The 24,565-nt window shown below is 37.6% G+C and overlaps 1 protein-coding gene across 1 annotated transcript; it reads right to left on the bottom strand.

The window, feature by feature from the left end:
• Positions 1-1,292: 1,292 nt before the first annotated feature.
• Positions 1,293-23,698, bottom strand: LOC149841481 (aluminum-activated malate transporter 9-like). Its single transcript, XM_090003872.1, is given in 6 exon segments — positions 1,293-2,217; positions 22,018-22,164; positions 22,248-22,384; positions 22,520-22,789; positions 22,882-23,019; positions 23,517-23,698. Coding segments are annotated over 6 exon segments (1,554 nt in total). The 5' UTR covers positions 23,695-23,698; the 3' UTR covers positions 1,293-1,533.
• Between the last annotated feature and the right edge of the window lie 867 nt (positions 23,699-24,565).

Below are 24,565 nucleotides of genomic sequence, written 5' to 3'. Positions count from 1 at the left end.
TCGTCTATAGATGGTAGTGAGACTCTGAATTATGGAAGCCCTAACTTGCTCATACTCCGATCTAAGACCAAGGAGGAAGGTGAACAAGTTTTGCCTCTCTATTTGTTTCTTCCTCATTTATATGGATCCTCCTTCCCACTTGGGTTCCAACAAGGTCAATTCATCCCAAAGTGAAGAAAGGGTATCACAGTAATCTCTTACTTTCTACTATCTTTTCTTGAAGATAGTACTCCCTTGCTCCATCTTTTTTAACATATTGACTCTTAAGAAAGATCCATGCTTCAGCCGTCGTCTTGAATTTCACGAGATGAGATGTTATCTTTAAATCCATGGTATTCATAAACCATGAGATTATTTGACAGTTTGTAGCATCCCAATCTTCCATTTTTCCTTCATACTCTTGAAGCGCTTTCTTGCTATTATCTTACCATCCACCTCCTTAGTGAGCTTCATTCTTGGTTCATTGGTTCAAGTATCATGCCACTAATGTAACCCCAAAGTCGTTTGCTACGAAGGTGTTTCTCCATAGCACCCAACCAAGTGACATAATTGGAGTCGTTAAGCTTGAAAGATATTACGCAACTGGTTCTTTTTCAGTCATTTCTCGAACAGTTGGTAGGCAGTCACCAGCTACCAGAAGACAGCAACAACAGTCTTTTCTCACGGTCAACGGTTGATGGCAGCAAGTACTGAACTCAGTTCAGTATGCCCAAGCAACAGCGTAAATGCAGGAGCAAATCAGTAAATAACCTGCCCTTGAACAGAGGCAAAACACCAAACAGTTGGTGTACATATGGCAACAAGCGGAGGTACTTCAAGAAGGCTGCTCGCAGGGGAACCAAGCTCTGATACCATGAAATGAATCAGACCCATTTTACACAAATGCTCACAAGACTAAATAAAGTCACAAAGGACTTGATAAAACAATTTCTAGTCACAGGACTAGACAAGAGCACACTCAGCTGAGAAAAATAGTCTTTTTATTGAGAAAGAACTGAGTACAAAAAGACACCGAAAACCATACATGGAAGCAATATTTATAGAGTTCTTAAGGAACTCAAGAAAGCCACAAAAGACTAGCCGTTGGGAGTTCCAACGGCTAGCTGAAAAAAATAAAAAAACAAGAAAAATAAAAAAAAGATACAAAATAGACACTATACGTTTTATTTATATATATATATATATATATATATATATATATATATATATATATATATATATATATATATATATATATATATATATATATATATATATATATACGTTTGGACAAAACATTACATAACACGTTTTAACAGCCTGTACCACGCTTCACAAGCTACTTCCATCCTTAACAGAAACAGCTGCCACTCTGCATCTCTTGGCATTGCTCTCGGTTGAAAAAATGGTATGGACCACAATTATCAGCATCAGAATTTTAATGAGATCTGCCTAGACTGGTGCTTCTCTACATTTTGTATCTTCTGACAGTAATTCAGCTGAAGTCGCAATGTTGAGATGTTCAATAAATTTTCCACATGAACTCATGTTGTCCTACCTCTTAAATCTCAAACAGCTTACCAATCTTGTCCACAGTCCTATAGACTCAGTATTAGGTTCATCAACCGGCTCCTTAAAATTGGCTTTTATGCTTAGTTCTTCAAACGAATTAACCAGATTTTAGAGCCTGGCCACAAATTCTGTCAGAAGTGCTGCAAATGTGGCCAAAGAAAGAGCACTTGCACTTTGAGAAGTCTTTGATTCTTCCACACAAGGCACACCTTCAGAAGTGAATGATATCCTTGAAGGCCATGAGATCTGCTTGACAAATGCAACTTTTTGGGAATTATTTATTGGTGCAGTAAATTTGTTGGAAGAGCGCATATCCCAACTCTTTGAGAGATCCATACTTCCAAGATCAAGCATAGTTTCACTGAGCGACTCTGACCAAGGGCGACTGAATGGCTCACTCTCTACTCCAATACCATCTTCACTAGATTCTACAGCTTCAGGCCGCTTTCCTATCTCCCAATTCTCACAATCTACAAGTAGATATGACCGCTTATCTACCTTCTTTTGCAGCTCTTCAGCTGCTTCATGAACTTCGAAAAGTATATCCCCTGGGCTTAGCTTCATCATTAACTTTAGCTTATCTGTAAGTAAATACAAAACTTTAGCACCCTCGGTACCAACTCTCTTCAGTTCTTTTCTAAAAACTTCTCTCTTCTCTGATGGAGCCTGCAATGTGAAGAATAGATGAGAAACTGGGTTTCTTCCCAAGTACTATATGCGTAACCTTTAAATAATAAATAAGCAAGTAATAGAGAGGAAAACTCTTAACATCCTACCACTATGACTGTCTTAGTATCGTTTTTTTTTTTGAGGGAAAGCATAAACATTTCATTCATAATCAAAATGTCTCATACAAATGCTGTGGTTGAAGAGAAATCAGCCAACAGAGAGTTCAGTAATGGCAGATTAGTTTTAAATAGAGGCGCAAGCCACCCCAGAGTATGAAAGACCCAACGATGGCCTTGTTAAATTATGTAATCAAATCTTGTAATCCAATATATATTTTATATATATAAGGTAATACATATATATAATATATGTGTATATGTATCTACCTATTATATATATAAAATATATATTTATTTCATTTCAGCCGTAAGGGTATATTCATCTTTTTACACATTCTATTTTGAGAATATGTATGTAATTTTTGCTTTTTGTTTTCTTTTCTTTTAATTTTTTTGTCTTATTCTTTTTGGTTTTAGCACTTGTAGGGGCCCACTCAATGTGATCGTTGGGCCCTCCAACGGTTATAATTACAACCGTTGGAGGGGTCCCAATGATCACATTGGGAGCCCCTCCAAGGCCTCTCATTATGTATAAATAGGGGAGTTCCCCCTTGTGTTTCGAAGTGCTTTTGGGTCAAAGCTCAAGTATTCAATAAAGCTTTTATTCATTTTTCTTAGTGCATTTGTGAGATTGATTGATTTATGCTTTTGTGCACAAGTGTTCTTTGTGTTCTTATTGTGCATGTGTGCACTTGTCTTTCATCAAGAGCATTGGGTCTTGAACATAGTATCTTGTTGAAGATACTTTTACATGGTATCAGAGCAAAGGTTTTGAAGAAGGAAGATCGTGTGTTTCTCCACCTTCTTGGGTACCTCAAAAAACGTACCTTCAAGCTATTGGAGATTGGAGTAGATCATTTCCTTTGGCCAATATTTTAGAAGTCTTCCTTGACAAGAAAGACTTAAAAATCTTTTGAGGCACGTATTCCTTTTTTATTTTTATTCTTTCTAATGGGCGAAAAAGACTCCCATTTTTTCCTCGGGTTTAAACTCAATGGTTCAAACTGTCATGTTTGGGCCGGTAATATGGAAGCCCATATTAAAGGAAAGGGGCTTTGGGGGTATGTTCAAGGTTCGATACCGGAACCCGAACTAAAAATTACCATTATGGAAAAATGAAATATAAAGATTCTTGAAGGAGAAGAGAGGCAAAAGGCTTTTGAAGATTATTCAAAGAAACATGACGAATGGGAAATGAAAAACTTCAAGATTTTATCTTGGTTTTTCTCATCCGTTGAAACTAAGATCAATGCCAACATTATCAAATTCAAGAAGGCTTTCGAAGCTTGGTTATACCTTGAGAAAATGTATACTTCAAGAGATTTATCCCACAAGTATTACCTTCAAAAGAGGGTCTTGACCTTACAACAAAATGAGATGACTATTCGGGAATACTTTGCCGAATTATCTTTCATTTGGGACGAGCTTGCTATGCTTAAACCCAAATGGAGTGGTGAAGCTATCGAGCTTAGACACAAACAACTTGAGGAAGATCGCTTTTTTAACTTCCTAAATGGTCTTAGACCCAAATTTGAACAAATTCGGTCGTCTCTTCTTTCTTCTTTCACATCTTCCGCTATTGAAGATGTTATTACCAAATTGAGTGGGGAAGGAACCCGTATGAGCATTAGTAAAAGCAATCCTAACATCCTTGCCACCTCCACTATTCAAAAAGAAGGTGAAGGAGTGAATGTCATTTCAAGACCGGGTAACCACGTGAAGACTTACAAACCTCCTCATTTTAAGAATCAAAATCAAGGAAGAAATAGGCAAAGTGGAAAAAGACATTATAGCAAACTAACTTGTCATTTTTGTAAAGAACCGGGGCATATCAAACCTATTTGCCCAAAATGGAAGAAATTGCTTGCAATGGCTACCACATCACATCTCAACCGAAAGAACGGTCATCCTCTTTCAATGGGTCTCTTTCTCTACAACAAATTATGAAAGCTCTTCAACCTCTTCTCAAGGGAGGAACTTTCGGAGCCGCTATGACAACCTCTTCACCCCCCGGTAAGATATCTTGGCTTTTAGATTCCGGTGCATCATTTCATATGACCCCAAGTGCTTGTTCTCTTTTCGAATATTCTAAATTTTTTTTTTCATCCTTTGTCTCAACGGCGGATGGAACATTCCTTGAAATTAAAGGAATAGGTAATTTCGAAAAACAAGATTTTTTTATTCCAAAAATTAGATTCATACCAAAACTAGGAGCACGAGCCCCTGCCTCTGTGGCTTTTTGTCGGCAAGGGTGAGGCCCCTGCCTCCTGCACCCTTGCTGGCAGGGTGCAGTGCCTCTGCCCGTGCCTTTGCATCTCTGGCGTCTGGGAGCAGGCCTCCCTGCCTCTGGCACCCTGGTCAGCAGAGTGTAGAGTTCTTGCCTCTGCAGCCTGCAGGCAGAAAGCCTTGCTGCCTCTGTTGCTCTTCTGCATTCTGTAGGGAGTTGAGCTCCCTGCCTACCCTCGTATCGGGGTCCGGTACTGTTGTAGGCCTTACCGGACGCACTTCTCATTTGTATTTTGGCATGCTAACCTTTTTAGCATCACAGGTTGAACGGTGGATCTTGCTCGTCCTTTGTGGCTTGAGCTCGTGCTTACCTACGCCGCTGGCATACAAGGACCGCAACCCCTCAAGGTAGGGAAAGATTGCACGGAAGACTTGGATAATTGAATTAAGTTCAATTAACTAAAAAGGGACTATTAAATAAATATATATATCATATATATTTATACGAGTACGCATTAAACTCAAGGACGCGGTTTCACGATCCTTGTCCTTTACTTTGTCGTCGCGCATCGCGCAAAGGTTCTGCGTTGCACTCCTGCTTACAGTCCTTTACTTTGTCGTTGCGCATCGCGCAAAGGTTCTGCGTTGCACCCTTGCTTACAGTCCTTTACTTTGCCGTCGCGCATCGCGCAAAGGTTTTGCGTTGCACTCCTGTTTACAGTATTTACCTTGCCGTCGCGCTTTGCGCCCAGGCTCTTGCTTTTGCATATGTGTCGTTACTGCTTTGCTATTATAGATGACGCTCAGGTTGTTGCTCATTGCATACACGTTTGAGGCATCCTCGTGGAGGATGCAAGAGACATCTACCGCTCTCCCTCTTGCGACAAGAGTTGAGTCAGGAGCTTAGTGATTCATCATCGTCGAAAGAGAGGGATTCCTAGCAGGGATCCAAGTTCTTCGAGTATGCAGTCTTGCAGACGAATTGGGATTCGAGCGAACTTCATAGCGGGGGTTCTCTTGAGAAACCCGTATCCCGTCTATCGAGGCCGGTATCGAGTTATGCGAGACATGTAGATACCCCGATAGCGGATGAGATTCGAGATAATCACATGCCAATTGTTGGCATAAGTTGTTGGTTGTTTCAAAAGATAAAGAATGTTGAAGTATAGTTTGAGAAGTATTACATCTTTGTGAAACACTTCTGCTGAGGCTCCTATTGAGGAGCTATACCCCCTTCATCCTAGAGTACTTGTAGTCGTGCACGACACGTCTAGTACTGCGATGATCGGATGAGATGGTCGTGCGACCTCGAACAGTGCTAAATACACAATGTTGTAATCACATAAAATGGCCTCACATTCGCCTTCACAGGCAAGATGCTCGAGTGGGTTAAAGACCACAACATAAAATGAGTCGTTAGTTAAGCAACCCCTAACGTACCTATTCGCTTCTGGTTGTCTGTCAAGGGAGAGGATAGAGCGGTACAAAACTCCAATGGATAGGTTGTTAACAACCACCCTACGGGCAGATGATCCGACCTCCCCAGTCATTGGAGTTAGGGAAAAGGGGCTACAATAGTTAGCTCAACACTTCTGCAGAAGTTGGATGCATCCGTGGCACTGCTTATCAGCCTCTTGGGAATCCTCTCTCGGCTAAAGCCGTCCCCTTTGGAGCAGACTCAACTAGCTATTCGTGTTATTGAAAATACATAGAATAACAGACGCCCGAACTAGTCTCAGTTGTTTCTACATTTTGCCTACGCGTACCCGCAGACCAGTAATATCGAAACATAAAGTCTGTTCACACGGGTCGATTGCTTGCTTGCTCGGTAGTTCAGTATGATACTCGTTGAGCTGTACCCGCCTGTCGAGGCGTTACTCTAGTTTGTTAAATTGCTTATGCAGTTCTTTGCTAAGTAACATCTAGCTTCTCATACTAGTTAAATGCTTATAATAATAGCATTATGACAGTTGCTACATATTAGCATGTGACTTGCTTTACCCCTTGGTCGAACTGTTTGGTGCTTATTGTAGCGTAGCACTTGTTGGCTTGCATCCCTTATGATTAATGTGATTGCATACAGCTCGTAATCTACGAACTGGTGGCAACTAGGATTGATGTGCCCGCTTGTCTTATAAGTTGCTTACATATTGTGATATAACTGCTGCCGTATGATTGCTTATGAATGGCTTGTGATGCAATGGTTTATGCCTTACGATTAATTTAATTACTTGCTGATGGACTGAGTCATTTGATGGTAATTGTATGTCTTACGAACATTGTTATGAGTGCTTGTCTTATTCAGTTATTTTGTTTGGCTGTCGGATAGAGTTAGTTACTCTTCGCCTATAGAATCAGATGGATTGCCATATTTTCATGTTCTCATGTGTCGCTTACGCATGCTTTGAGGTCCTATTTGAGGATTGCAATGTTCCGTGTGGCAATATTTCGATGCGTAGTATTATATGCTTCTGTGTGATGTGATTGATGTGCCACGTGATAAGAAATGTTGAGAGTATGCGATAATATGTTTATGGTTCATGGAGCCTTATAGGAGGAATGGGTGATCGTGTGTTTTGTTTTACCATGTGCAGTGATACGCTACATATTGCTGATATTCATGCTTGTGCCCATATTGGTGGCTACTGACCCAAGAGCGGTCAATTGTTTGGAGCAATCGACTGTATTGATGCATGTATCACAGAGTAGGGTGTCTGTTGAGGACCGGATCTTCAAAGGATTATCTGTGAGGGCGTGTATGATCAAGATCAGGTAACCGGCTAGAGTAGTAGATTCTCTGTGAGGATGTATACTGTCCACGAACGGGTAGCCGCAAAGACGGTGAACTCCTGTGAGGAAGTGTATGATCCAAGACCAGGTATACCATCTAGGGCGAAATTCCTTGTGAGGTTATACATTTCCCAAACCAAGTGATTTGGCATTGATCTTGTTGATTGTAATAGTGGCTATCGACCCTAAGAGCGGTCATTTGTGTTGATGCGTGTATCGCAATGATTTTCATTGGATATGGCATGTGTTGGGGACCGACTTCCCAAAGGTTTCGCTGTGAGGGTATGTATGATTAAAACCAGGTAAATCGGCTAGAGTGGTAGATTCTCTGTGAGGATGTAAACTGTCCACGAACGGGTAGCCGCAAAGACGGTGAATTCCTGTGAGGAAGTGTATGGTCCAAGACCAGGTATACCATCTAGGGCGGTAATTCCTTGTGAGGTTATACATTTCCCAGATCGGGTAATCCGGCTAAAGCGGTAGAATCTCTGTGAGGATGTACACTGTCCACGAACGGGTAGCCGCAAAGACGGTGAACTCCTGTGAGGAAGTGTATGGTCCAAGATCAGGTATACCCTCTAGGGCGGTAATTCCCTATCAGGTCGTATATTTCCTGAACCGAGCGATCCGACGTGGATCTTGTGTTTTTGCTTATCATAAAAAGTTATGGTGAGCTGTCATGATCTTCTGAGATTGTTTGAGATAGTCAGTTATAAATCTATAGTTTGACTTTCTGTTTTAGCATAATTACATGCAGGACTCAGATGTGAGAATCAAATCGTTAGCGATTTTAGATAGTGATCATGTCTTGGACCTTCTATGGAAGGGTGGGTTTTTCTGATAAGTATGACGCCTTAGGTGAGTCATAACCGGTGGCAGTTGGCCGCGTAAGGCCTTGGAAGATGAGAATAGATTAAGCTTGTTCAGGACAAAGCGTTTGTTAGAAGTAGCGAGAGCGACAAACGATGACTTGATGATGATTAGATGCGGAAACCCCGTTCTAAAAACGAGAACAAGCTAGTTGTGTGGTGGTTCACAGCCTACGATCAATTGAATCGTATGCTACGTTTTGACAGTTGCGCTGCTTACTTACCCGTTTGCACTACTTACGCGTTTGCACTGCTTACTCGCTTGCACTGCTTACTCGCTTGCACTACTTACCTGTTTAACTACGTGACCTGTTGAATTAAATGTACTTAATTCAGTTTCCTATAGTCTCTCTTGTGCACCTACTAGTTTTTCGCGAAACTAACTCATTCTATGGGTACAAGTGATGATTAGGTACACTACGTGCGATGGCGCGATTGCAAGATGGCTTAAAGACTTCTTCTTCCTGCTCTTAGCTCGCGTCTTGGACGCTTTGGGTTTGTAACGGATTTTCTTTAGGATACCCGAATTTTGTGAGTTTTGGTTCATTTAGCTAACGTGCCCAAAGTTGTCAGCTTGCCTTCTGAATTAACGGAAGAATAGTCTTCCGCTGATTTCATAAATAAACTCTGAAGGAAAGAGATTTTTTCTAGTCTCTTGCCTGTTTTCTGAAAGGTTCGCAAGTTTGAAATTTTGGGGCGTTACAGCACGTGACCCAAAAAATGGAAAAAAGAGACGCGCTCCTGCTCTCTCCCCGCTCTTGCTCTCTCCTTGCTCACGCTCACCCAGCTCTCTCTCGCTCTACCACTACCTCTCCCTCTCGTCTCTCGTCTCTCGTCTCTTTATCTGCATAAAGGAAGAAAAAGGTACGCTCTTGTCTCTCTCTCTCTGTTTCTCATCTCTCATCTCTCTCTCTCTCACGGGTCTCAGCTTCAATGAGGAGAAAAAGAAGGCTCGAAGCCTCGACCCCAACCAGGTACGCTCTCTCTCATCTCTCTCTTTGTTCTCCCTCTCTGATCTCGACTGCAGCGAGGAGAAGAAGAAGAAGGTTCGAAGCCTCGACCCCAAGCAAGTACGCTCTCATCTCTCTCACTCTCTATTTCTCATATCTCATCTCTTTTTCTGTCTCTCATCTCTCTCTCTTTGTTCTCTCTCTCGGGTCTCGACTGCAGCGAGAAGAAGAAGAAGAAGGCTCAAAGCCTCGACCCCAACCAGGTAGGGTCTCATCTCTCGTCTCTCTCTATGTTTCCAATCTCTTATCTCTCTCTCTCTCTCGGGCCTCGGCTGCAACGAGGAGAAGAAGAAGGCTCGACCCCAACCAGGTATGCTGACGCTTTTTATCTTTCTTCCTTTCTTTTTCTCTCTTCTTCTTCCTTCTATTCTTATTTTCTTTTTTCTTTTTTTTTTAACTTCTCTCTTGAGGGTGTGTAGGCGTACTTTTCAAATATATTCAACTGTCTGTACTTGTTTTTTGTTGACAAACTGGGGTTAGGACCCCTACCAGTTTACTCCAAATGAGCGCATATACAACAAGGACTACAAACCTTTAATTTTTGAGGTTAAAAAAAAATTTGAGACTTATGCTTTACGTCTCGCTTTAGTTTTTGGTGGAGCACTATGCTACGCCTCAACGCTTTTCACAACATTGGTGGGATGAAAAGATTCTTTCTATGATTTGGGCTTCTTACAATTATCCTAACAAAGTTTCACGTGTAAAAAGTATAAAATAAGATCACTTTCAAGTTTAGCCTGAATTTCAAATTTTTACATTCCCCTATTAAAAATGTAAATGTATATACATGTAAATGTATATATATATATATATATATATATATATATATGTGTGTGTGTGTGTGTGTGTGTGTGTTAGGTTAGTACTTAACTAGTAAATAGTCTAACTAGGTTAGTTTTCTTTTCTTTGATTTTTAGTTTCTTTTCAACCAAGAGAGGCATTGGAGAGAGAGCCCAACGGCGCTATTGGAGCCATTGGGACCTCTCCCAACATCTCTTTTAGGAGACCTTTGTTTGTATATAAATAGGGGTCAATTGTAAGCTTCTTTTATGGGTTGAAATCAATAAGAGTATTATTTTTTCATTTCTTCTTCTTGTGCCCTTTAGTGGGTGTTTGTGAGTAAACCCATTTGTGGTTCTTTGTGTGTTCTTGTTGGTACTTTGGTGGAACTCTTTTGAGTGTCCACTTTTGGTGATTTAAGTGTATCTTCGGAGAAACTCATTTCCTTACATGGTATCAGAGCTTGGTGATCAAGCTGAAATCATTTTTGGTACATTTGGAAGCATGCCACTCCAAATTTGAAAGTGTTGAAGCTCTCTTGCAATTTCTATTCAAAGTGCTTGTGATTGGTGTCGTTTGCTTGGTGGTAGAGTGCTCGTGACTTCCACCTTTACTCTCGTTCTTTTCTCTCATTTTTCTTTGACTTCTCACTATTCTTTTCTTTTGTTTTTACCCTTATAAAAATAGATGACAATGAAAATGTCACCATAAAACTCATTAAGCTCAATGATTCAAACTATGTAACATGGGCTTCAATTATGAAGCACCTTATATGGAGAAAAAAGTTATGGAGACTAGTAGATGAAATCGATCTGGAACCCAAGCTAATCCTCACCAAAGTAGAAGGAGAGAAAAAGGTATTTCTTACGAAGGGTGAGAAAAATAAGGCAATGACCACTTATAATAAGAAATGAAAGGAATGAAAAATGAGGTATGCCAAAATTATGTCTTGGCTAATTAGTAGTATAGACATTAAGAAGTGTTCTAGTCTTGCTAAATTCGAACATGCAAACGATGCATGAGATTACCTTAAGAGAATGTATTCTCTTAAAGATATTGCACATGTGTGCAACTTGTAAGACAAGATACAGAATATGACTCAAAAAAACAAGAGTATTAGAGAATACTATAATGGATTGTCCGTATTATGGGAAGAGTTGGCTCTTCTTGAACCAAAGTGGCATTGTCCCGAAGATATTAAACTTCGCCAAAATCAAATAAACGTGGAGCATTTTTACCAAATTATCAATGATTTGAGATCGGTTTTTGAATCCACTAAACATGAGTTCCCTTAATAGAAGACGTCATAGAAGAATTGAGTGTGAGAAAATAGGCTTAAAAAGTGTATTTCTAAGAGTAATGATGACTCTGTTCTAGTCGTATCTAGACTGGGAAACTATGTTCGTACCTACAAGTCACCACACTAAGGAAGGCCAAATAATGAACATTATGGAAAACAAGACAATGAGCATGAGACAAAGAAAGTTATTTGTTACTATTATCGTGAATCGGGACATGTGAAAACATAGTCCTAAATTGAAGAAACCTTATGAAAAGAAGGTTGCCTCTAATAGGACCTCCATAAGAGTCAAGTGATACAAAAATATCACAAGATCCATCCATTGAAAATATGTCCTTTGACACAATTAGTGAAAGCTCTTCAACCTCTACTCAAAGGAGCATCTTCATCAACTGCAGTCGTGGTTTCTTCCTATGGCTTCTCCGATCCCAGTAAATCTCTTTGGCTTTTTTACTCTGGTGTCTTTTTTCATATGACACCAAATGGTGATATGTTATTCGAATGTCATAACTCAAGTGAATCAAATGTATTTACTGCTGATGGAACATCTCTTGAGATAAAAGAAATAAAAAAATTTGAAAACATTTCTCAAAACTCAAAAAAAAAAATTTATTTCAAAAATTAAATATATTCCTAAATTAAACTTAAATTTTTATCTGTTTCTCAATTATCTGATTATGGATATCATGTTTCCTTCTTCTCTCATGGTTGTCCAGTGCATGATCGTGAGTCAGGGAAGCTGATTAGGGAAGGACATAGAGAAGGAAGATTGTACTACATGGATTTTTTAAAATACCGAAGAATACATTTTATTGCAATGTCCAGAAATTAGATTTGGATTTGTGGCATAAGAGACTTGGCCACCCTAGTATATCCATAATTCAATTTTTTCTAAAGATGAATTTTTTTTGTAATTCTGAAAATTTTACATGTGAAAATTGTATTCTTGACAAAATGAAGAGATTATCATTTCAAAAAAGCACTTGTTTCTTCTTGGCCATTTGAGTTAATACATTCGGATGTTTGGGGCCCATCACCTGTTATATCTAAGAGTGGTTTTGTGCATTATGTAATTTTTGTGAATGATTTCACAAGACACTTTGATTTATTTTCTTAAACACAAGTATGAAGTTTTTTCACATTTTCAAATATTTCACAATTTGGTCAAAAACCAATTCAAGAATGATATTTTCATCTTTCACACTGATTCAAGGGAGAGTTTTTATCAAAAAATTTTAAAGACTACCTAAACTTAAATAATATCACACATCAAAACTCTTGTCCTTACACCCCTCAACAAAATAGTTTGGCCGAACGAAAGCATAGGCATATTATAGAAACAACAAGAACTTTGTTTATTACAAACCAAGTACCCAAAGAATTTTGGGTTGAAGCCACATTAACTGCAGTTTATCTTATTAATAGAATGTCATCCTCTTCTTTGAAAAATATATCTCCTATTGAAAAACTTTTCAAACAAGTCTCAGGTTACTCTAAATTGAGAGACTTTGGGTGAAAATGTTTTGTTTTTATTGATAAAAATGAAAAACTCTCTCCCCGTGCTATTCTTTATCTCTTTTTAGGGTATACAAATAATAAAAAGGGCTATAGATGTTTTGATGTTAAAAATAAAAGGCTATATGTTTCAAAAATGTGTCCTTTTTAGAAGAAAAAAAGTTTCTTTGAAATTGAGAAAACTAAGAAAATAACTGAGTATTCTTTTTGTTGGATCTAACTCCTAAGATTGGTGATTCTGATATTAATGTAGATCAAGAGGTTAGTGAATAAAAACCTCATGATATGAGTGAAGAAACATTTCATAAGGATCAAGGTTGTATCAAATATTTCAGGCGTAGTCATTTTGAACATCTATGTGCTCTTAAAAAATATACCAATGATAAAAAACATGTAGAAACACTAACTAGAAGATCGTCTAGAGTTCTTTTTCACCTAAGTATTAAGCCTACATTGCATTGATATATTACTATATAGAACCCTCCAAATATGTTAAAGCAAAGGAACATCCTGAATGGGTAAAAGCAATGAAAATAAAATTAGATACCTTAAAAAAAATACTTGGATTATCCAAGACATTCCCCCAAGAAAGAAACCTATAGGGTGTCGATGGGTATATAACATTAAAACCAAGAGTGATAGAACTCTAGAAAGGTATAAAGTCAAATTAATTGCCAAAGGATACTCTCGAGAGTATGGAATAGATTATAAAGAAACTTTTGCACGAGTTGTCAGAATGACCACTCTTAGGACCTTAGAAGCTCTTGCCTCTGTGAAAAAATGACATATATATCAAATGGATGTTAAGAATGCATTTTTAATGGAAACTTGAAACACTGCCTGGTATAATTATTCCTAAAGAAACGACTCTTCGTTTAGATAAGGCCATGTATGGTCTTAAAAAAACATCAAAGGCTTGGTATGACAAGTTTAGTCAAGTTATGCTTGATGTTGGATTTCAATCTTATCTGACAGATTTACTTGCTTATACTTATGTTGATTGGGGAAGTGATCCAAATAACCGACACTCAACCACTGGTTTTTGTGTATTTTTAGGTGACTCGTTGATTTCATAAAGGTGCAAAATGCAGTAGAAAGTTTCTCTCTATAACCGAAGCATAATATTGAGCTATGGTTACAACTACTATGAAGGTGGTATGGCTAAGGAGATTGTTGGTTGACATGAGCGTTCAAAGTACAAGAGCATCACAATTGTGTTGTGACAACAAAAGTTCCATCTACATTGTCAGCAACCAGACTTTTCACGAACAAACCAATACATTGAGATGGACTGTCACTATATACAAGAGGAATACCTACATGACACTATTGATCTTCCCTACATTTCTTCAGAATATCAATTGGCAAACTTCTTTACCAAACCTCTCACTGCTCCTAGGTTTCACTTTCTCTTGGACAAACTTTCAGTTATTCAACCGTAAGTTTGAATGGGAGTGTTAAAAATGTAAATATATATATATATTAGGTTAGTCTAACTAGGTTAGTTTTCTTTTCTTTGATTTTTAGTTTCTTTTCAACCAAGAGAGGCATTGGAGAGAGAGCCCAACGGCTCTATTGGAGCAATTGGGACCTCTCCCAAAATCTCTTTTAGGAGACCTTTGTTTATGTATAAATAGGGCTGAAACCCCCTCTCAATTGTAAGCTTCTTTTGTGGGTTGAAATCATAAGAGTATTATTTTTTTGGAGGAACTCATTTCCTTACACCCCCACCTAAGAACTGTGCTTCTTGAATTTAATGTTCCCACATGCTTGTGTGTATAGTGTTTATAATTAGAAAATAGACAATTAACTGTAAAATGCATAAGGTAATTCATAAACCAAAATAAATCATAAAGGTAAATTCACTAAAAGTATCGTTGGAGTCTAAAAGGGGGGGAATGATATGTCAAACATCCAAAGGTGTTGGCAACCAATCCAAACCGTGAAATTTGGAAAATAACAACTTTAAAAACATCACGGAAACAAGACAAACCCATTATGATGGAAAATTCATATAATGGAACTAAGAGTCACATCCCACCATGAATCAAGGCCACTAGCGATCCATGAAGAAAATTAACTCTCAAAACTACAAGGACGCAAAATGCATGACTTTGGTATTCCATAATCTTACAACTCTTCCAAGTAATTACTAAAAGGATAAAAACCATCTTGTAGCCTTAAAGAATGAGGCTCAGAGTTCTGTGAACTCTACCATATTATGGATATGCTTGCACTAATAGTTAGTTTGCATGTGCAACCTTAAGGAGTCCAAGCCATAGTTGAAAAGAAAGAGATCAAAATAAAGAAGCAAGTAAGAAAGTGGAAGAAGAACCAAGGATTTTAAAGATCCAAGGGAAGTGTGAAGAAGTCAGCTAATGAAATCAAATCAAGAAGAATCCTGGAGGTGTGCTTCCCTTATGTTTTCATGGAAGGGGGAAGAAAAATGTCATGTTTGGAAATGCCGAAAAATCAATTCTACAGTATCCATGCAGCAATTCATTATCACTCACTCCTTTGGAAAACATTGTACTTCCTGTAAAGAGAGTGCAACCACCAAACGAGAGCAAATGACCACCAAAGAATCCAAATGGACACACACAAAGAACCACTATGGGCACTCACAAAGGCCACTAAGGGCACACATGAAGAGAGCTCACAAAATATAAAAAATATTATTTTATTTACTTCACAAAATGCATGCAAGATGCATGTTTACAATGGGGTTAACACCCCTTATTTATACACAAAGAAGTGGGCAGTCCAGCCATTAGACAAGCTCTAACAGCTAGATTATCTAGCCGTTAGAGTCAACTCTAGTTAACTACAACATAAAAGGAAAATTAAGATAAATAAATAAGAGAATAAAATACAAAAAAAAAGATAATATACATATATATGTATATATGTGTATCTCTCTCTCTCTATATATATATATACATACATATAAATAAATACATATACAATGTGTACATTTTAACACTCCCCCTCAAACTTATAGTATAATTACCGAAAGTTTGCTATGAAGGAAGTGGAACCTAAGAGCTCAGAGAGATTTGGTCAAGAAGTCTGTCAGTTGATATTCTAATGTAACATAGGGCAGATCAATGTTGCCTTGAAGATAAACCTCTTGAACATAGTGATAGCCTATGTGCTTTGTTCTCTCGTAAAACGTATGGTTAATGGCGATATAAATAGTGATATTGTTGTCACAACACATCTTTGAAGCTCTTTTTACGTGAATCTCCATGTCAGCCAACAATGTTCTTAACTAGACCACCTCCATTTCTGTTGTTTCTTGCACCACCACGAAATCAATTACTCACTTATAAAAACAAAACTTGTGGTTGAATGTACATTGTTGAGATCACCTCCCCAATCAGTATCAGTCTAAGCAATTAAATTTAATGTAGACGAAGACAAAAAAATGCCTCTAGAAATAAAAGTTAGTGTATCTAGTAATTCGTAAAACTACTCACATGTGAACTGATGTAAGAGCATGCTCAAATTGACTAGCTATGTGGATAACATATGCTATGTCTAGTCTACTAATTGATAGGAAAGAGAGTGCTCCGATCAACTGATGGTAAGGTGTTGGATCTTCAAGGGGCTCTCCATCATCGATTCTCATCTTTAAATTAGTAACCTCGAGAGTATCTACTCCCTTATCATTTATAATTTCAGACCTGAAAATAATATAAAAATTAAACTTAGACTGAGACAACACTACCCTCTAAGGGAATAAGCAACCCCAATCACTAGAAAGTATCTTAGAAAACTCAAATCAATCATTTCAAAATTGTTTTTAAGAAGCTTTTTAATATTTTTAATTTCATGTTTGTCTCTAGTGATGATCATATCATCCATATACAAAGTAGAATGACAATACCTGTACCAGTTTTCTTAACAAACAAAGTTGTGTCAGTCAAGCAAAACCTAAAGTCAATATCAAACATAACCTTTGTCATATCATGCCTTCGATGCCTACTTTAAGTCAAAAAGTGTCTTATTCAAACGAAGAGCTTTTCTCTCAGGAATACTCACACTAGGTAGTGCTTTCGTGTATCCTTCTTTAACCAAATCCTCGTTAAAAAAAGGCATTCTTTATGAGCCAATTCCTAATGGAAGCAACTACTACTAGCAAGGTTGTAAGTATCGAATCGTAACCCGCATTGGTCGGGCCCAAAATAATATATGTATCATATCGTAAATTGAAAAAATATATAAAATTATAAAAAAATCAGAAAAAATTAGAAAAATAGCAAAAATTCTAAAAAAATCATCACACAAGAAATAATGATGAAATGCACAAAATGCAACCATAAAATCACATATAAAGCATTTATGTCTCTATGAACTGCATAAGACATCATCAAACATCAACTATCTCACAAAAACAATGCAAAATATTAAATATCTTGCAATTAAGAACATGTCACAAGACTCATACATTCATATTATATAAACAAAAATATTATGACAATAGTTGCATTCGATTTTCAATCGGTTTCCACTCATTACTTGAGTGTGCCATTGCCATGCCAGATCATCTGATGCCATCTTTGTTGGAGTGTGTAGCCAGATTTTAACCTTGATATAAATCTTTAACTTTTATGAGTCCCATGTTTTTGGGTGAAAAAACGGTGAAAATGCACTCTTACTTGATGAAATCACGAAAGCCCTCTCCTTAACGCAAAGATCGGCCCCCAAAACGGTCTCACGACTCCTAGGGTGAGAGGAAAGCTCTCCAGTATATTCTATATGAATGAAGGTTTCGGCCCTCAAAACATCTTTAAAACCCAAAAACATAAAAGCACGATTTTGCCTATTTTTAATTCTGCAGGCACCGTATCGTAAGATTTGCATCGATACGATACAGACAACATTGACTACCAAGGTCCTAACAATGGTCATTCTAGCAATAGGGACAAAGGTTTCTTAATAATATATTTCATATTTTTGTGAATATCCTTTGGCTACTAACTTAGCTTTATATACCTCAAGGGTCTCATCATTCTTGGTTTTTACTTTATACACTCACCTACATCCTATAGACTTCTATTCCTAAGGAAAGTCTTGAAGTGTCTAAGTTTTGACTTTTTCTAAGGCCTCTAATTCTACTTTCATGGCTTCAACCCATTCAGAATGCTCTTTAGCTTGAGCATAGGACGAGGGTTCTATATAAAAGAGTGAATAAGTGCAAGACATGTCTTGTATTTGGATGAAAAAGATGTGTAAGAAAGACAAACTTTTATGAGGGCTTTGATATTCTAGATGATCGCCTAAATTGCTAGTCATCTTCACTTACAATATTTGAATACCTTTCAAGTGCACATGGAAGTTTTTTATCCTTGTGTCTAGTGTATTGCAAGTAGGTTTTATCACTATCAGGTTGCTCTTCACAAGGCATTTCGGTTCTTGACTTATTGACATTATCTCGACCAAACTCATAATCACAATCATCAATATCATGCTTTAAAATAAAATCAAGTAGAAATGAGTACTCAATTACTTAGATTTCTCACAATCAATTTTTTTTTTCAAAAAAGACACATTTCTTAAAACATACAACTTTCCATTTGTTGGATCATAACATTTATAACCTTTATGGTTGTATGCATATCCAAAGAAAACACAAGGGATATCCCTAGGAGAAAATGTCATTTTTGTTGGTTAAGACAAAACACTTGCATCAAAAATTTATTAATCTTAAATAATCATGAGTAATATTGAAAAGTTTTTCGACAAGGGAGATATTTTGTAATGATGAAGATGGCATTCTATTTATAAGATACATAATAGTCAATGCATCTTCGGCCCAAAAGACTTTAGGTACATGGCTTGTAATGAGTAGAGTTCTTGTAGTTTCAACAATGTCTATATTTTCTTTCAGCTAAACCATTTTGTTGTGGCGTGTGCGGGCAAGATCTTTGATGTGTAATGTTGTGTAAATTAAGATAATCTTTAAACTCTTTAGACAAAAACTCTCCTGAATTAGTGCAAAAAATAAAAATGTTATTATTAAACCTATTTTTAAACAAGTTATAAAAAATTTAGAAATGCATAAAGACTTCAGATTTATGTCTAAGGAAGTAAATCTAAGTATACCTAGAAAAATCATCCACAAATATCACATAATATGCATATCTACCTTTTGATGTGATTGGTGTTGGACCCCAAACATCTGAATTGACTAACTCAAGTGGTCTAGCTGAAACAAAAGCTCTTTTATAAAAAGATAATTTCTTCATTTTGCCAAGAATACATTCATTATAATTAAAATTGTCAATATTGCAAAAAAAATTCAATCTTGAAAATTATGAAATCTTGGATAAATTTTGATGTCTTAATTTTTTGTGTCACAAATCTATATCTAATTTTTGGACATTACAAAAAAATGCATCCTTGGGTATTTTCAAAAAATCCATATGGTATGGGTCTCCTTTATGGCCTTCCACAATTAGCTTTCCTGCCTAATGATCATGTACTTAACAACCATTTGATGAGAATGAGACATTACATTCATGGTATGATATTTGAGAGACAGATAAAAGGTTTAAATTTAGCTTAGGAATATATCTAATTTTTTGTAGTAATTTTTTTGGAGTTTTCAAGATTTCTTTCAAAATTCTCTATTCCTTTGATTTGAAGAGATGTGCCATCAATAATGAAAACATTAGACATGATTAAATTAACACTACATTCATATATGATATCAATGTTTGGAGTCATATGAAATGATGTACCGGAGTCAAGGAGCCAAAGAGACTTACCAAGATCAGAATAAGATGAGACTACGGTTCTGGTTGAGAAAGATGCTTCTCGAAGAAGAGGTTGAAGCACCTCCACCAATTAGGATAGAGACATGCTTCTGATGGATGTATCTTGAGAATTGTTCATGTCCTTAGTCTCTTGACGTTGACCAGCCAAAGCCACCTTTTTTCCTCCATTTTTCTTAACTTGGGACACAAAGGTTTAATATGTCCCAGATCATGACAATAGTGACAAATGATCTTCGTCTTGTCGTATTCATTGCCTTGTCTCCCAAAGTGAGGTGGTTTATATGTGCAAGCATAGATTCTTGACCTAGATACGGATAAGACAGATTCATCATCATCCTTGGAGGTGTGTCTCAACCTATTTTCCTCCATACTTAACTCTCCAGTTGTACCAACAATAGAGAGTATCTTTCCTCTATATAGGAGAGCTAACTTGGTGGCTTTAAACTCGAGTCACAATCCATTAATGAATTGGTAGAAACACTCTGCATCTATTTGTTTTTTGTTGGATTTCAATATCCAAAGGGTAATGTCACTTTGGTTCAAGAAGAGTCAATTCTTCCCAAAGTTCGAATAGAGGATTAAAGTATTTTTCATGATTGCCAGTCGAGGAAGCGGAAGCAGGAAGCGATACGAGAAGCGAGGCACTTTCAAAATTTTAGGAAGTGGGAAGTATGGGACAACTTAGGAGTGAATCAGGAAGCGTCTCGAAAGTGACCTAGGAAGCGAACCAGAACTGACCTAGGAAGCGAAAAAAGAGAAAAAAAACAAAAATAAAAATAAAAATACAAAAAAAATGAAAAATGAGGGAAGCGAGGGGGGACTCATAAATGGGAAGTGCACTTCCCAGTGCGTTTTGGAAGTGCGACATTTCGCGCTTCGAGGAAGCGCGCTTCCCCAGTTACCTAGGCGTTTCCGGTAACTTTGGTATTTTCTAATGCTCATATCCTCTGGAGTCATGGTTCTAATCCTATCTTGCAAATTGCATACATGTACAATATCTTTAAGTGAATATATATTTTTAAGATAGTCCCACGCATCAATGGCATGCTCAAATTTTGCTAGACTAGAACATTTTTTAAAGTTCACTCTATTTATAAGCCAAGACATTATTTTTGTGTCTCATTCTTCACTCCCACTTTTTTTCATATTCGGTTATAGCCTTAATCCTCTCATCCCCTTGAAGGGCTACATCTTTCCTGTTTTCAACTTTAGTAAGGTGAAGTTTAGGTTCCGTATCGGACCCATCCACTAATCCCCACAAACCCTTGCCCCAAATATGGTGCTTCATGATAGAAGACCACATTGCATAGTTAGTGTCGTTGAGCTTGATTGGCACCATGATATTACTCTCTTTGTCCTCCGTGAATGAATACAATAAAAAGGTAGGGGAGAGAGAGAGAAGTTGGTGTGGAGAAGAAACACACCCACTTGAATCACCACTAACACCGCACCACAAGCACACAAACGATGAGATTGTTGACTTCAAAGATCAAGAGCACTACGGCTCTGATACCACATAAAGAGAGTGCAACCACCAAACAAGAGCAAATGTCCACCAAAGAATCCAAATGGACACACACAAAGAGCCACTATGGGCACACTCACAAAGGCCACTATAAGAGCACACACCAAGAGAGCTCACAAAAATATAAAAAAATATGATTTTATTTTCTTCATAAAATGGATGCTTACAATGGGGTTAACACCCCTTATTTATACACAAAGAAGGGGGCAGTCCAGCGCTAATGGCTAGTCAACTATAGTTAACTACAACAAAAAAGGAAAATAAAGAAAAATAAATAAGAATAAAATACAATATGTATATATGTGTATATATATATACACATACATGTAGTCAACTCTAGTTGACTACAACAAAAAAGAAAATAAAGAAAAATACATAAAAGAACAAAATACGATATGTTAATTAGTACTAGCCAGCTTTGTTATGAACTTGCATTCATGCGTCTGAAATAAGCACCCCTGTTGTATTTCTAACCATAAAAGTCAGTAAACTAAAAATGCGAAGTTATAATTGCTTTTGAAAAAAGGTAAAAGTTCTGTCAATATTCATTTCAACTTATTGCATGTGTACATAAAAGGATTATGAGTTTGCAAATGTCTTATATATAAATATAAGGGAGTACAAGATAAAGAATAAGTCAAACGTAAAACATGTTTGTGGAGGGTTCAACGTGTAGTACTCAAGATACAAATATTAGATAATGATGAACAAGAAGAGATTGGATGGACATGCAAAAACAAAAGGAGTGTGGCATACAAATTCCCCTTATGCAAGAGAAAATAGCAAAATCAGCCGCTGTAAAGCTGCAAGAAAACTAGATATGCAAGTTTATGTTAGCAATCTTCAATTAGTATGCTTTGAACATTGAATTGTCAAAGTACCTGAATTTCCGAAAGTATACACCCATGCAGTGCCATGACCATGAAAGCACAATGCCTAAGAGCACCACTGAGCTGCACACAGTTTTTCCAGGGATAGTTTTTACCCCTGTAAGGGCCATGATGAGGCTCCCACTTGGCAAAACCTACCTGTGATGATAAAGAGGCACAAGCTGAAGAAAAATGATTTGTAACAAAACATCATAACATGAATAACCAAGATCAAGCCATACCAGAGTCTGTTCTTGGCTTGTAGACTCTACAGCTGACCCATAGCCGCTATACAGGGGATCATCAGAAGCCTGGTATGTAAGTATTTTTGAAGGAATTCTATCATACGCTACAGAATGAAGGTATTCCTCAACACAACCTACACAAAAGGCTTTCTGAAATTAGATAGGCTTTCCAATAAGAATGAGGAATGATTTTGTGCATTAGTTATTTTAGGGTTAACAGGTTCAAATAAAAATTTTGCGGGCAATACTATGACAAATTTTCATCATACCTTCAAGAGACTTGGCAACACCTATGAAATTTTTAACAATCAATTTGTGCAAATCCTCTCCAGCCCAAATGGGGTAGATAAGTATGTTGATAACTAAACAAACAACAGCGCCACAAACAATGAGCAGAAAGCGGGATATAGCTGTTTGAACAAACTCACGTGTCCTATTGCCAGATACCATTATGGTACAGTATGTCAGCAGGAATACGCGAAATCCATATTCAAATTCTTTCATTGTTGGATACAATTTGATGTAGCTGGCACAGAAACCTGAAAGACATGAAAACAAAGAATCAATTGATTTCAGTTGAAGATATATGCATCTCTAGTGATCCTTCATGTGAACAGCTCCGAGAGAACACCTGCAAAGAATATGCTGATGACTATAAAAACTTCCTCTAGTGAGCCGGTCAGCACACATAGCTCTGCGATTCCAAGTGCTAGCCCTCCTGCTGATAATGTCCCTATGGAACGGTTGAACCCCTTGTTAAGTGTTGCCCCTGACAAAATCAACATAATATATAAATTTAGTCCCCAAAAAAGAAGACAAAGAAATCAATGAAGATCACATTATTGCAGCAAAAAACATAAAAAAGAAAAGAACAGTTTAAATTTCCATCAGAAGTTGAATCACATGACAGTGAGAAAATATGAGAACATTCTCAGCTTAAAGAACATGTTAGTTGTTCTCCTTCTTCACAGCAACCCTTTAAGTAGGTTTTACTCATGGCCAGTCTTAAGAGTTGGCTCCCAGTTTATGCCCGTCTGGTGCAAGTTCAGGAAACAACTGGTTCTTGGCAAAAAGGAAAATTTGCTCATTGGAACTACAGCAAGAATTTGTAACCAGAAAAAATAACTATACAAGATAGCATAGGTCAGTAGGAGCAACTAGAATGATACCTAAGGTGCATGAAACATAAAAAATCAGTATACATACTTTTTATTAGTTTTTTTTTTCTATCAGTATCGGCACAACAGTGGAAGATTCAGGGCATACCTACACTGAACTCGAACAACACAACCACAGTGAGGATCGCCCAAACTGAATTCTTGCTGAGATCCTTCAAGGGCACCTTCAGAAATACGAGCATCGATATGAGCATCAATGCCAGCCCCATCTTTGCAGCAAATATAACCTTCCGTGGGTCTGACCGACCGAATTCCCATGCATACATTGCATTCTCTTTCAAAACAGTCCAAATCCCCCCAAGCATATTGGTGCACAGCCGGCAACATGTACACCCCCCTCCATCACTCCCTTCCATATAAAATCCCAATTCTGCATCGCTTTCCTCCTTTTGAGAAAGAAGACTCTCCCTACTCTTCTGTATCAAGCTAAACGACCCTGCTTTAGGAATCATCTGCCAATTTAACCCAGAAAAACAAACACATCAAAAAATACAGAACCATTGGAAATTAATCACAACATTCACATCGCTGCATCATCTATTTCTTCAATGAGTTCATGTTAAGATGTTAAAATTATTATGTAGTGGGTGTTTGGGTGAATCCATTTATCTAGATAATTGCATCTTTTCCACAATGAAACGTCACAGTTTACCATCCGACCCAATTCTCACTGCCAGGTGATGATTGGATGCACCCATTCATCAAAAAAAGTGGGAAAAGTAGAGAATTCGCATATAAAGTACAACGCAATCTCTTAACTGATCCCATCTTCCTGGATAAGTAGGTTCATCCATCCCATCCATTCTAAAAAAAAAGGTTCATTCATCCCATCCTCCAAAAGAAAAAGAAGGAATAGCATACATATTTAGGCTTCCAATTCTTGGATTTCAATCCAAGTATACCCTAAATAACACCAAACTAACTAAGAAATCACCCCCACATTTTTTTTTTTTTGGGATAAGCAGAGAGAGAACTGCCGATTTTCGGTTCGCCCAAAGGCGGAGCTGTGTGGGGTGGGGTGGGGGGGGGGGGGAGGGGGGGCAGTTAAATTTTTTTTTTTAAAAGCCCAGTCCTATTCTGGCTTTGGGCTGGCACACGTGTGGGTCTATACTTCCGTGTGGGTCGATGCCCATACTT

This window comes from Nuphar pumila, chromosome 4 (assembly GCF_984573655.1).
Source record: "Nuphar pumila chromosome 4, dmNupPumi1.hap1.1, whole genome shotgun sequence".
In the NCBI taxonomy this organism is placed as follows: domain Eukaryota; kingdom Viridiplantae; phylum Streptophyta; class Magnoliopsida; order Nymphaeales; family Nymphaeaceae; genus Nuphar; species Nuphar pumila.
The sequence above is the reverse complement of the archived record's forward strand: the minus strand, read 5'-3'. Positions and strand labels throughout refer to the sequence as shown.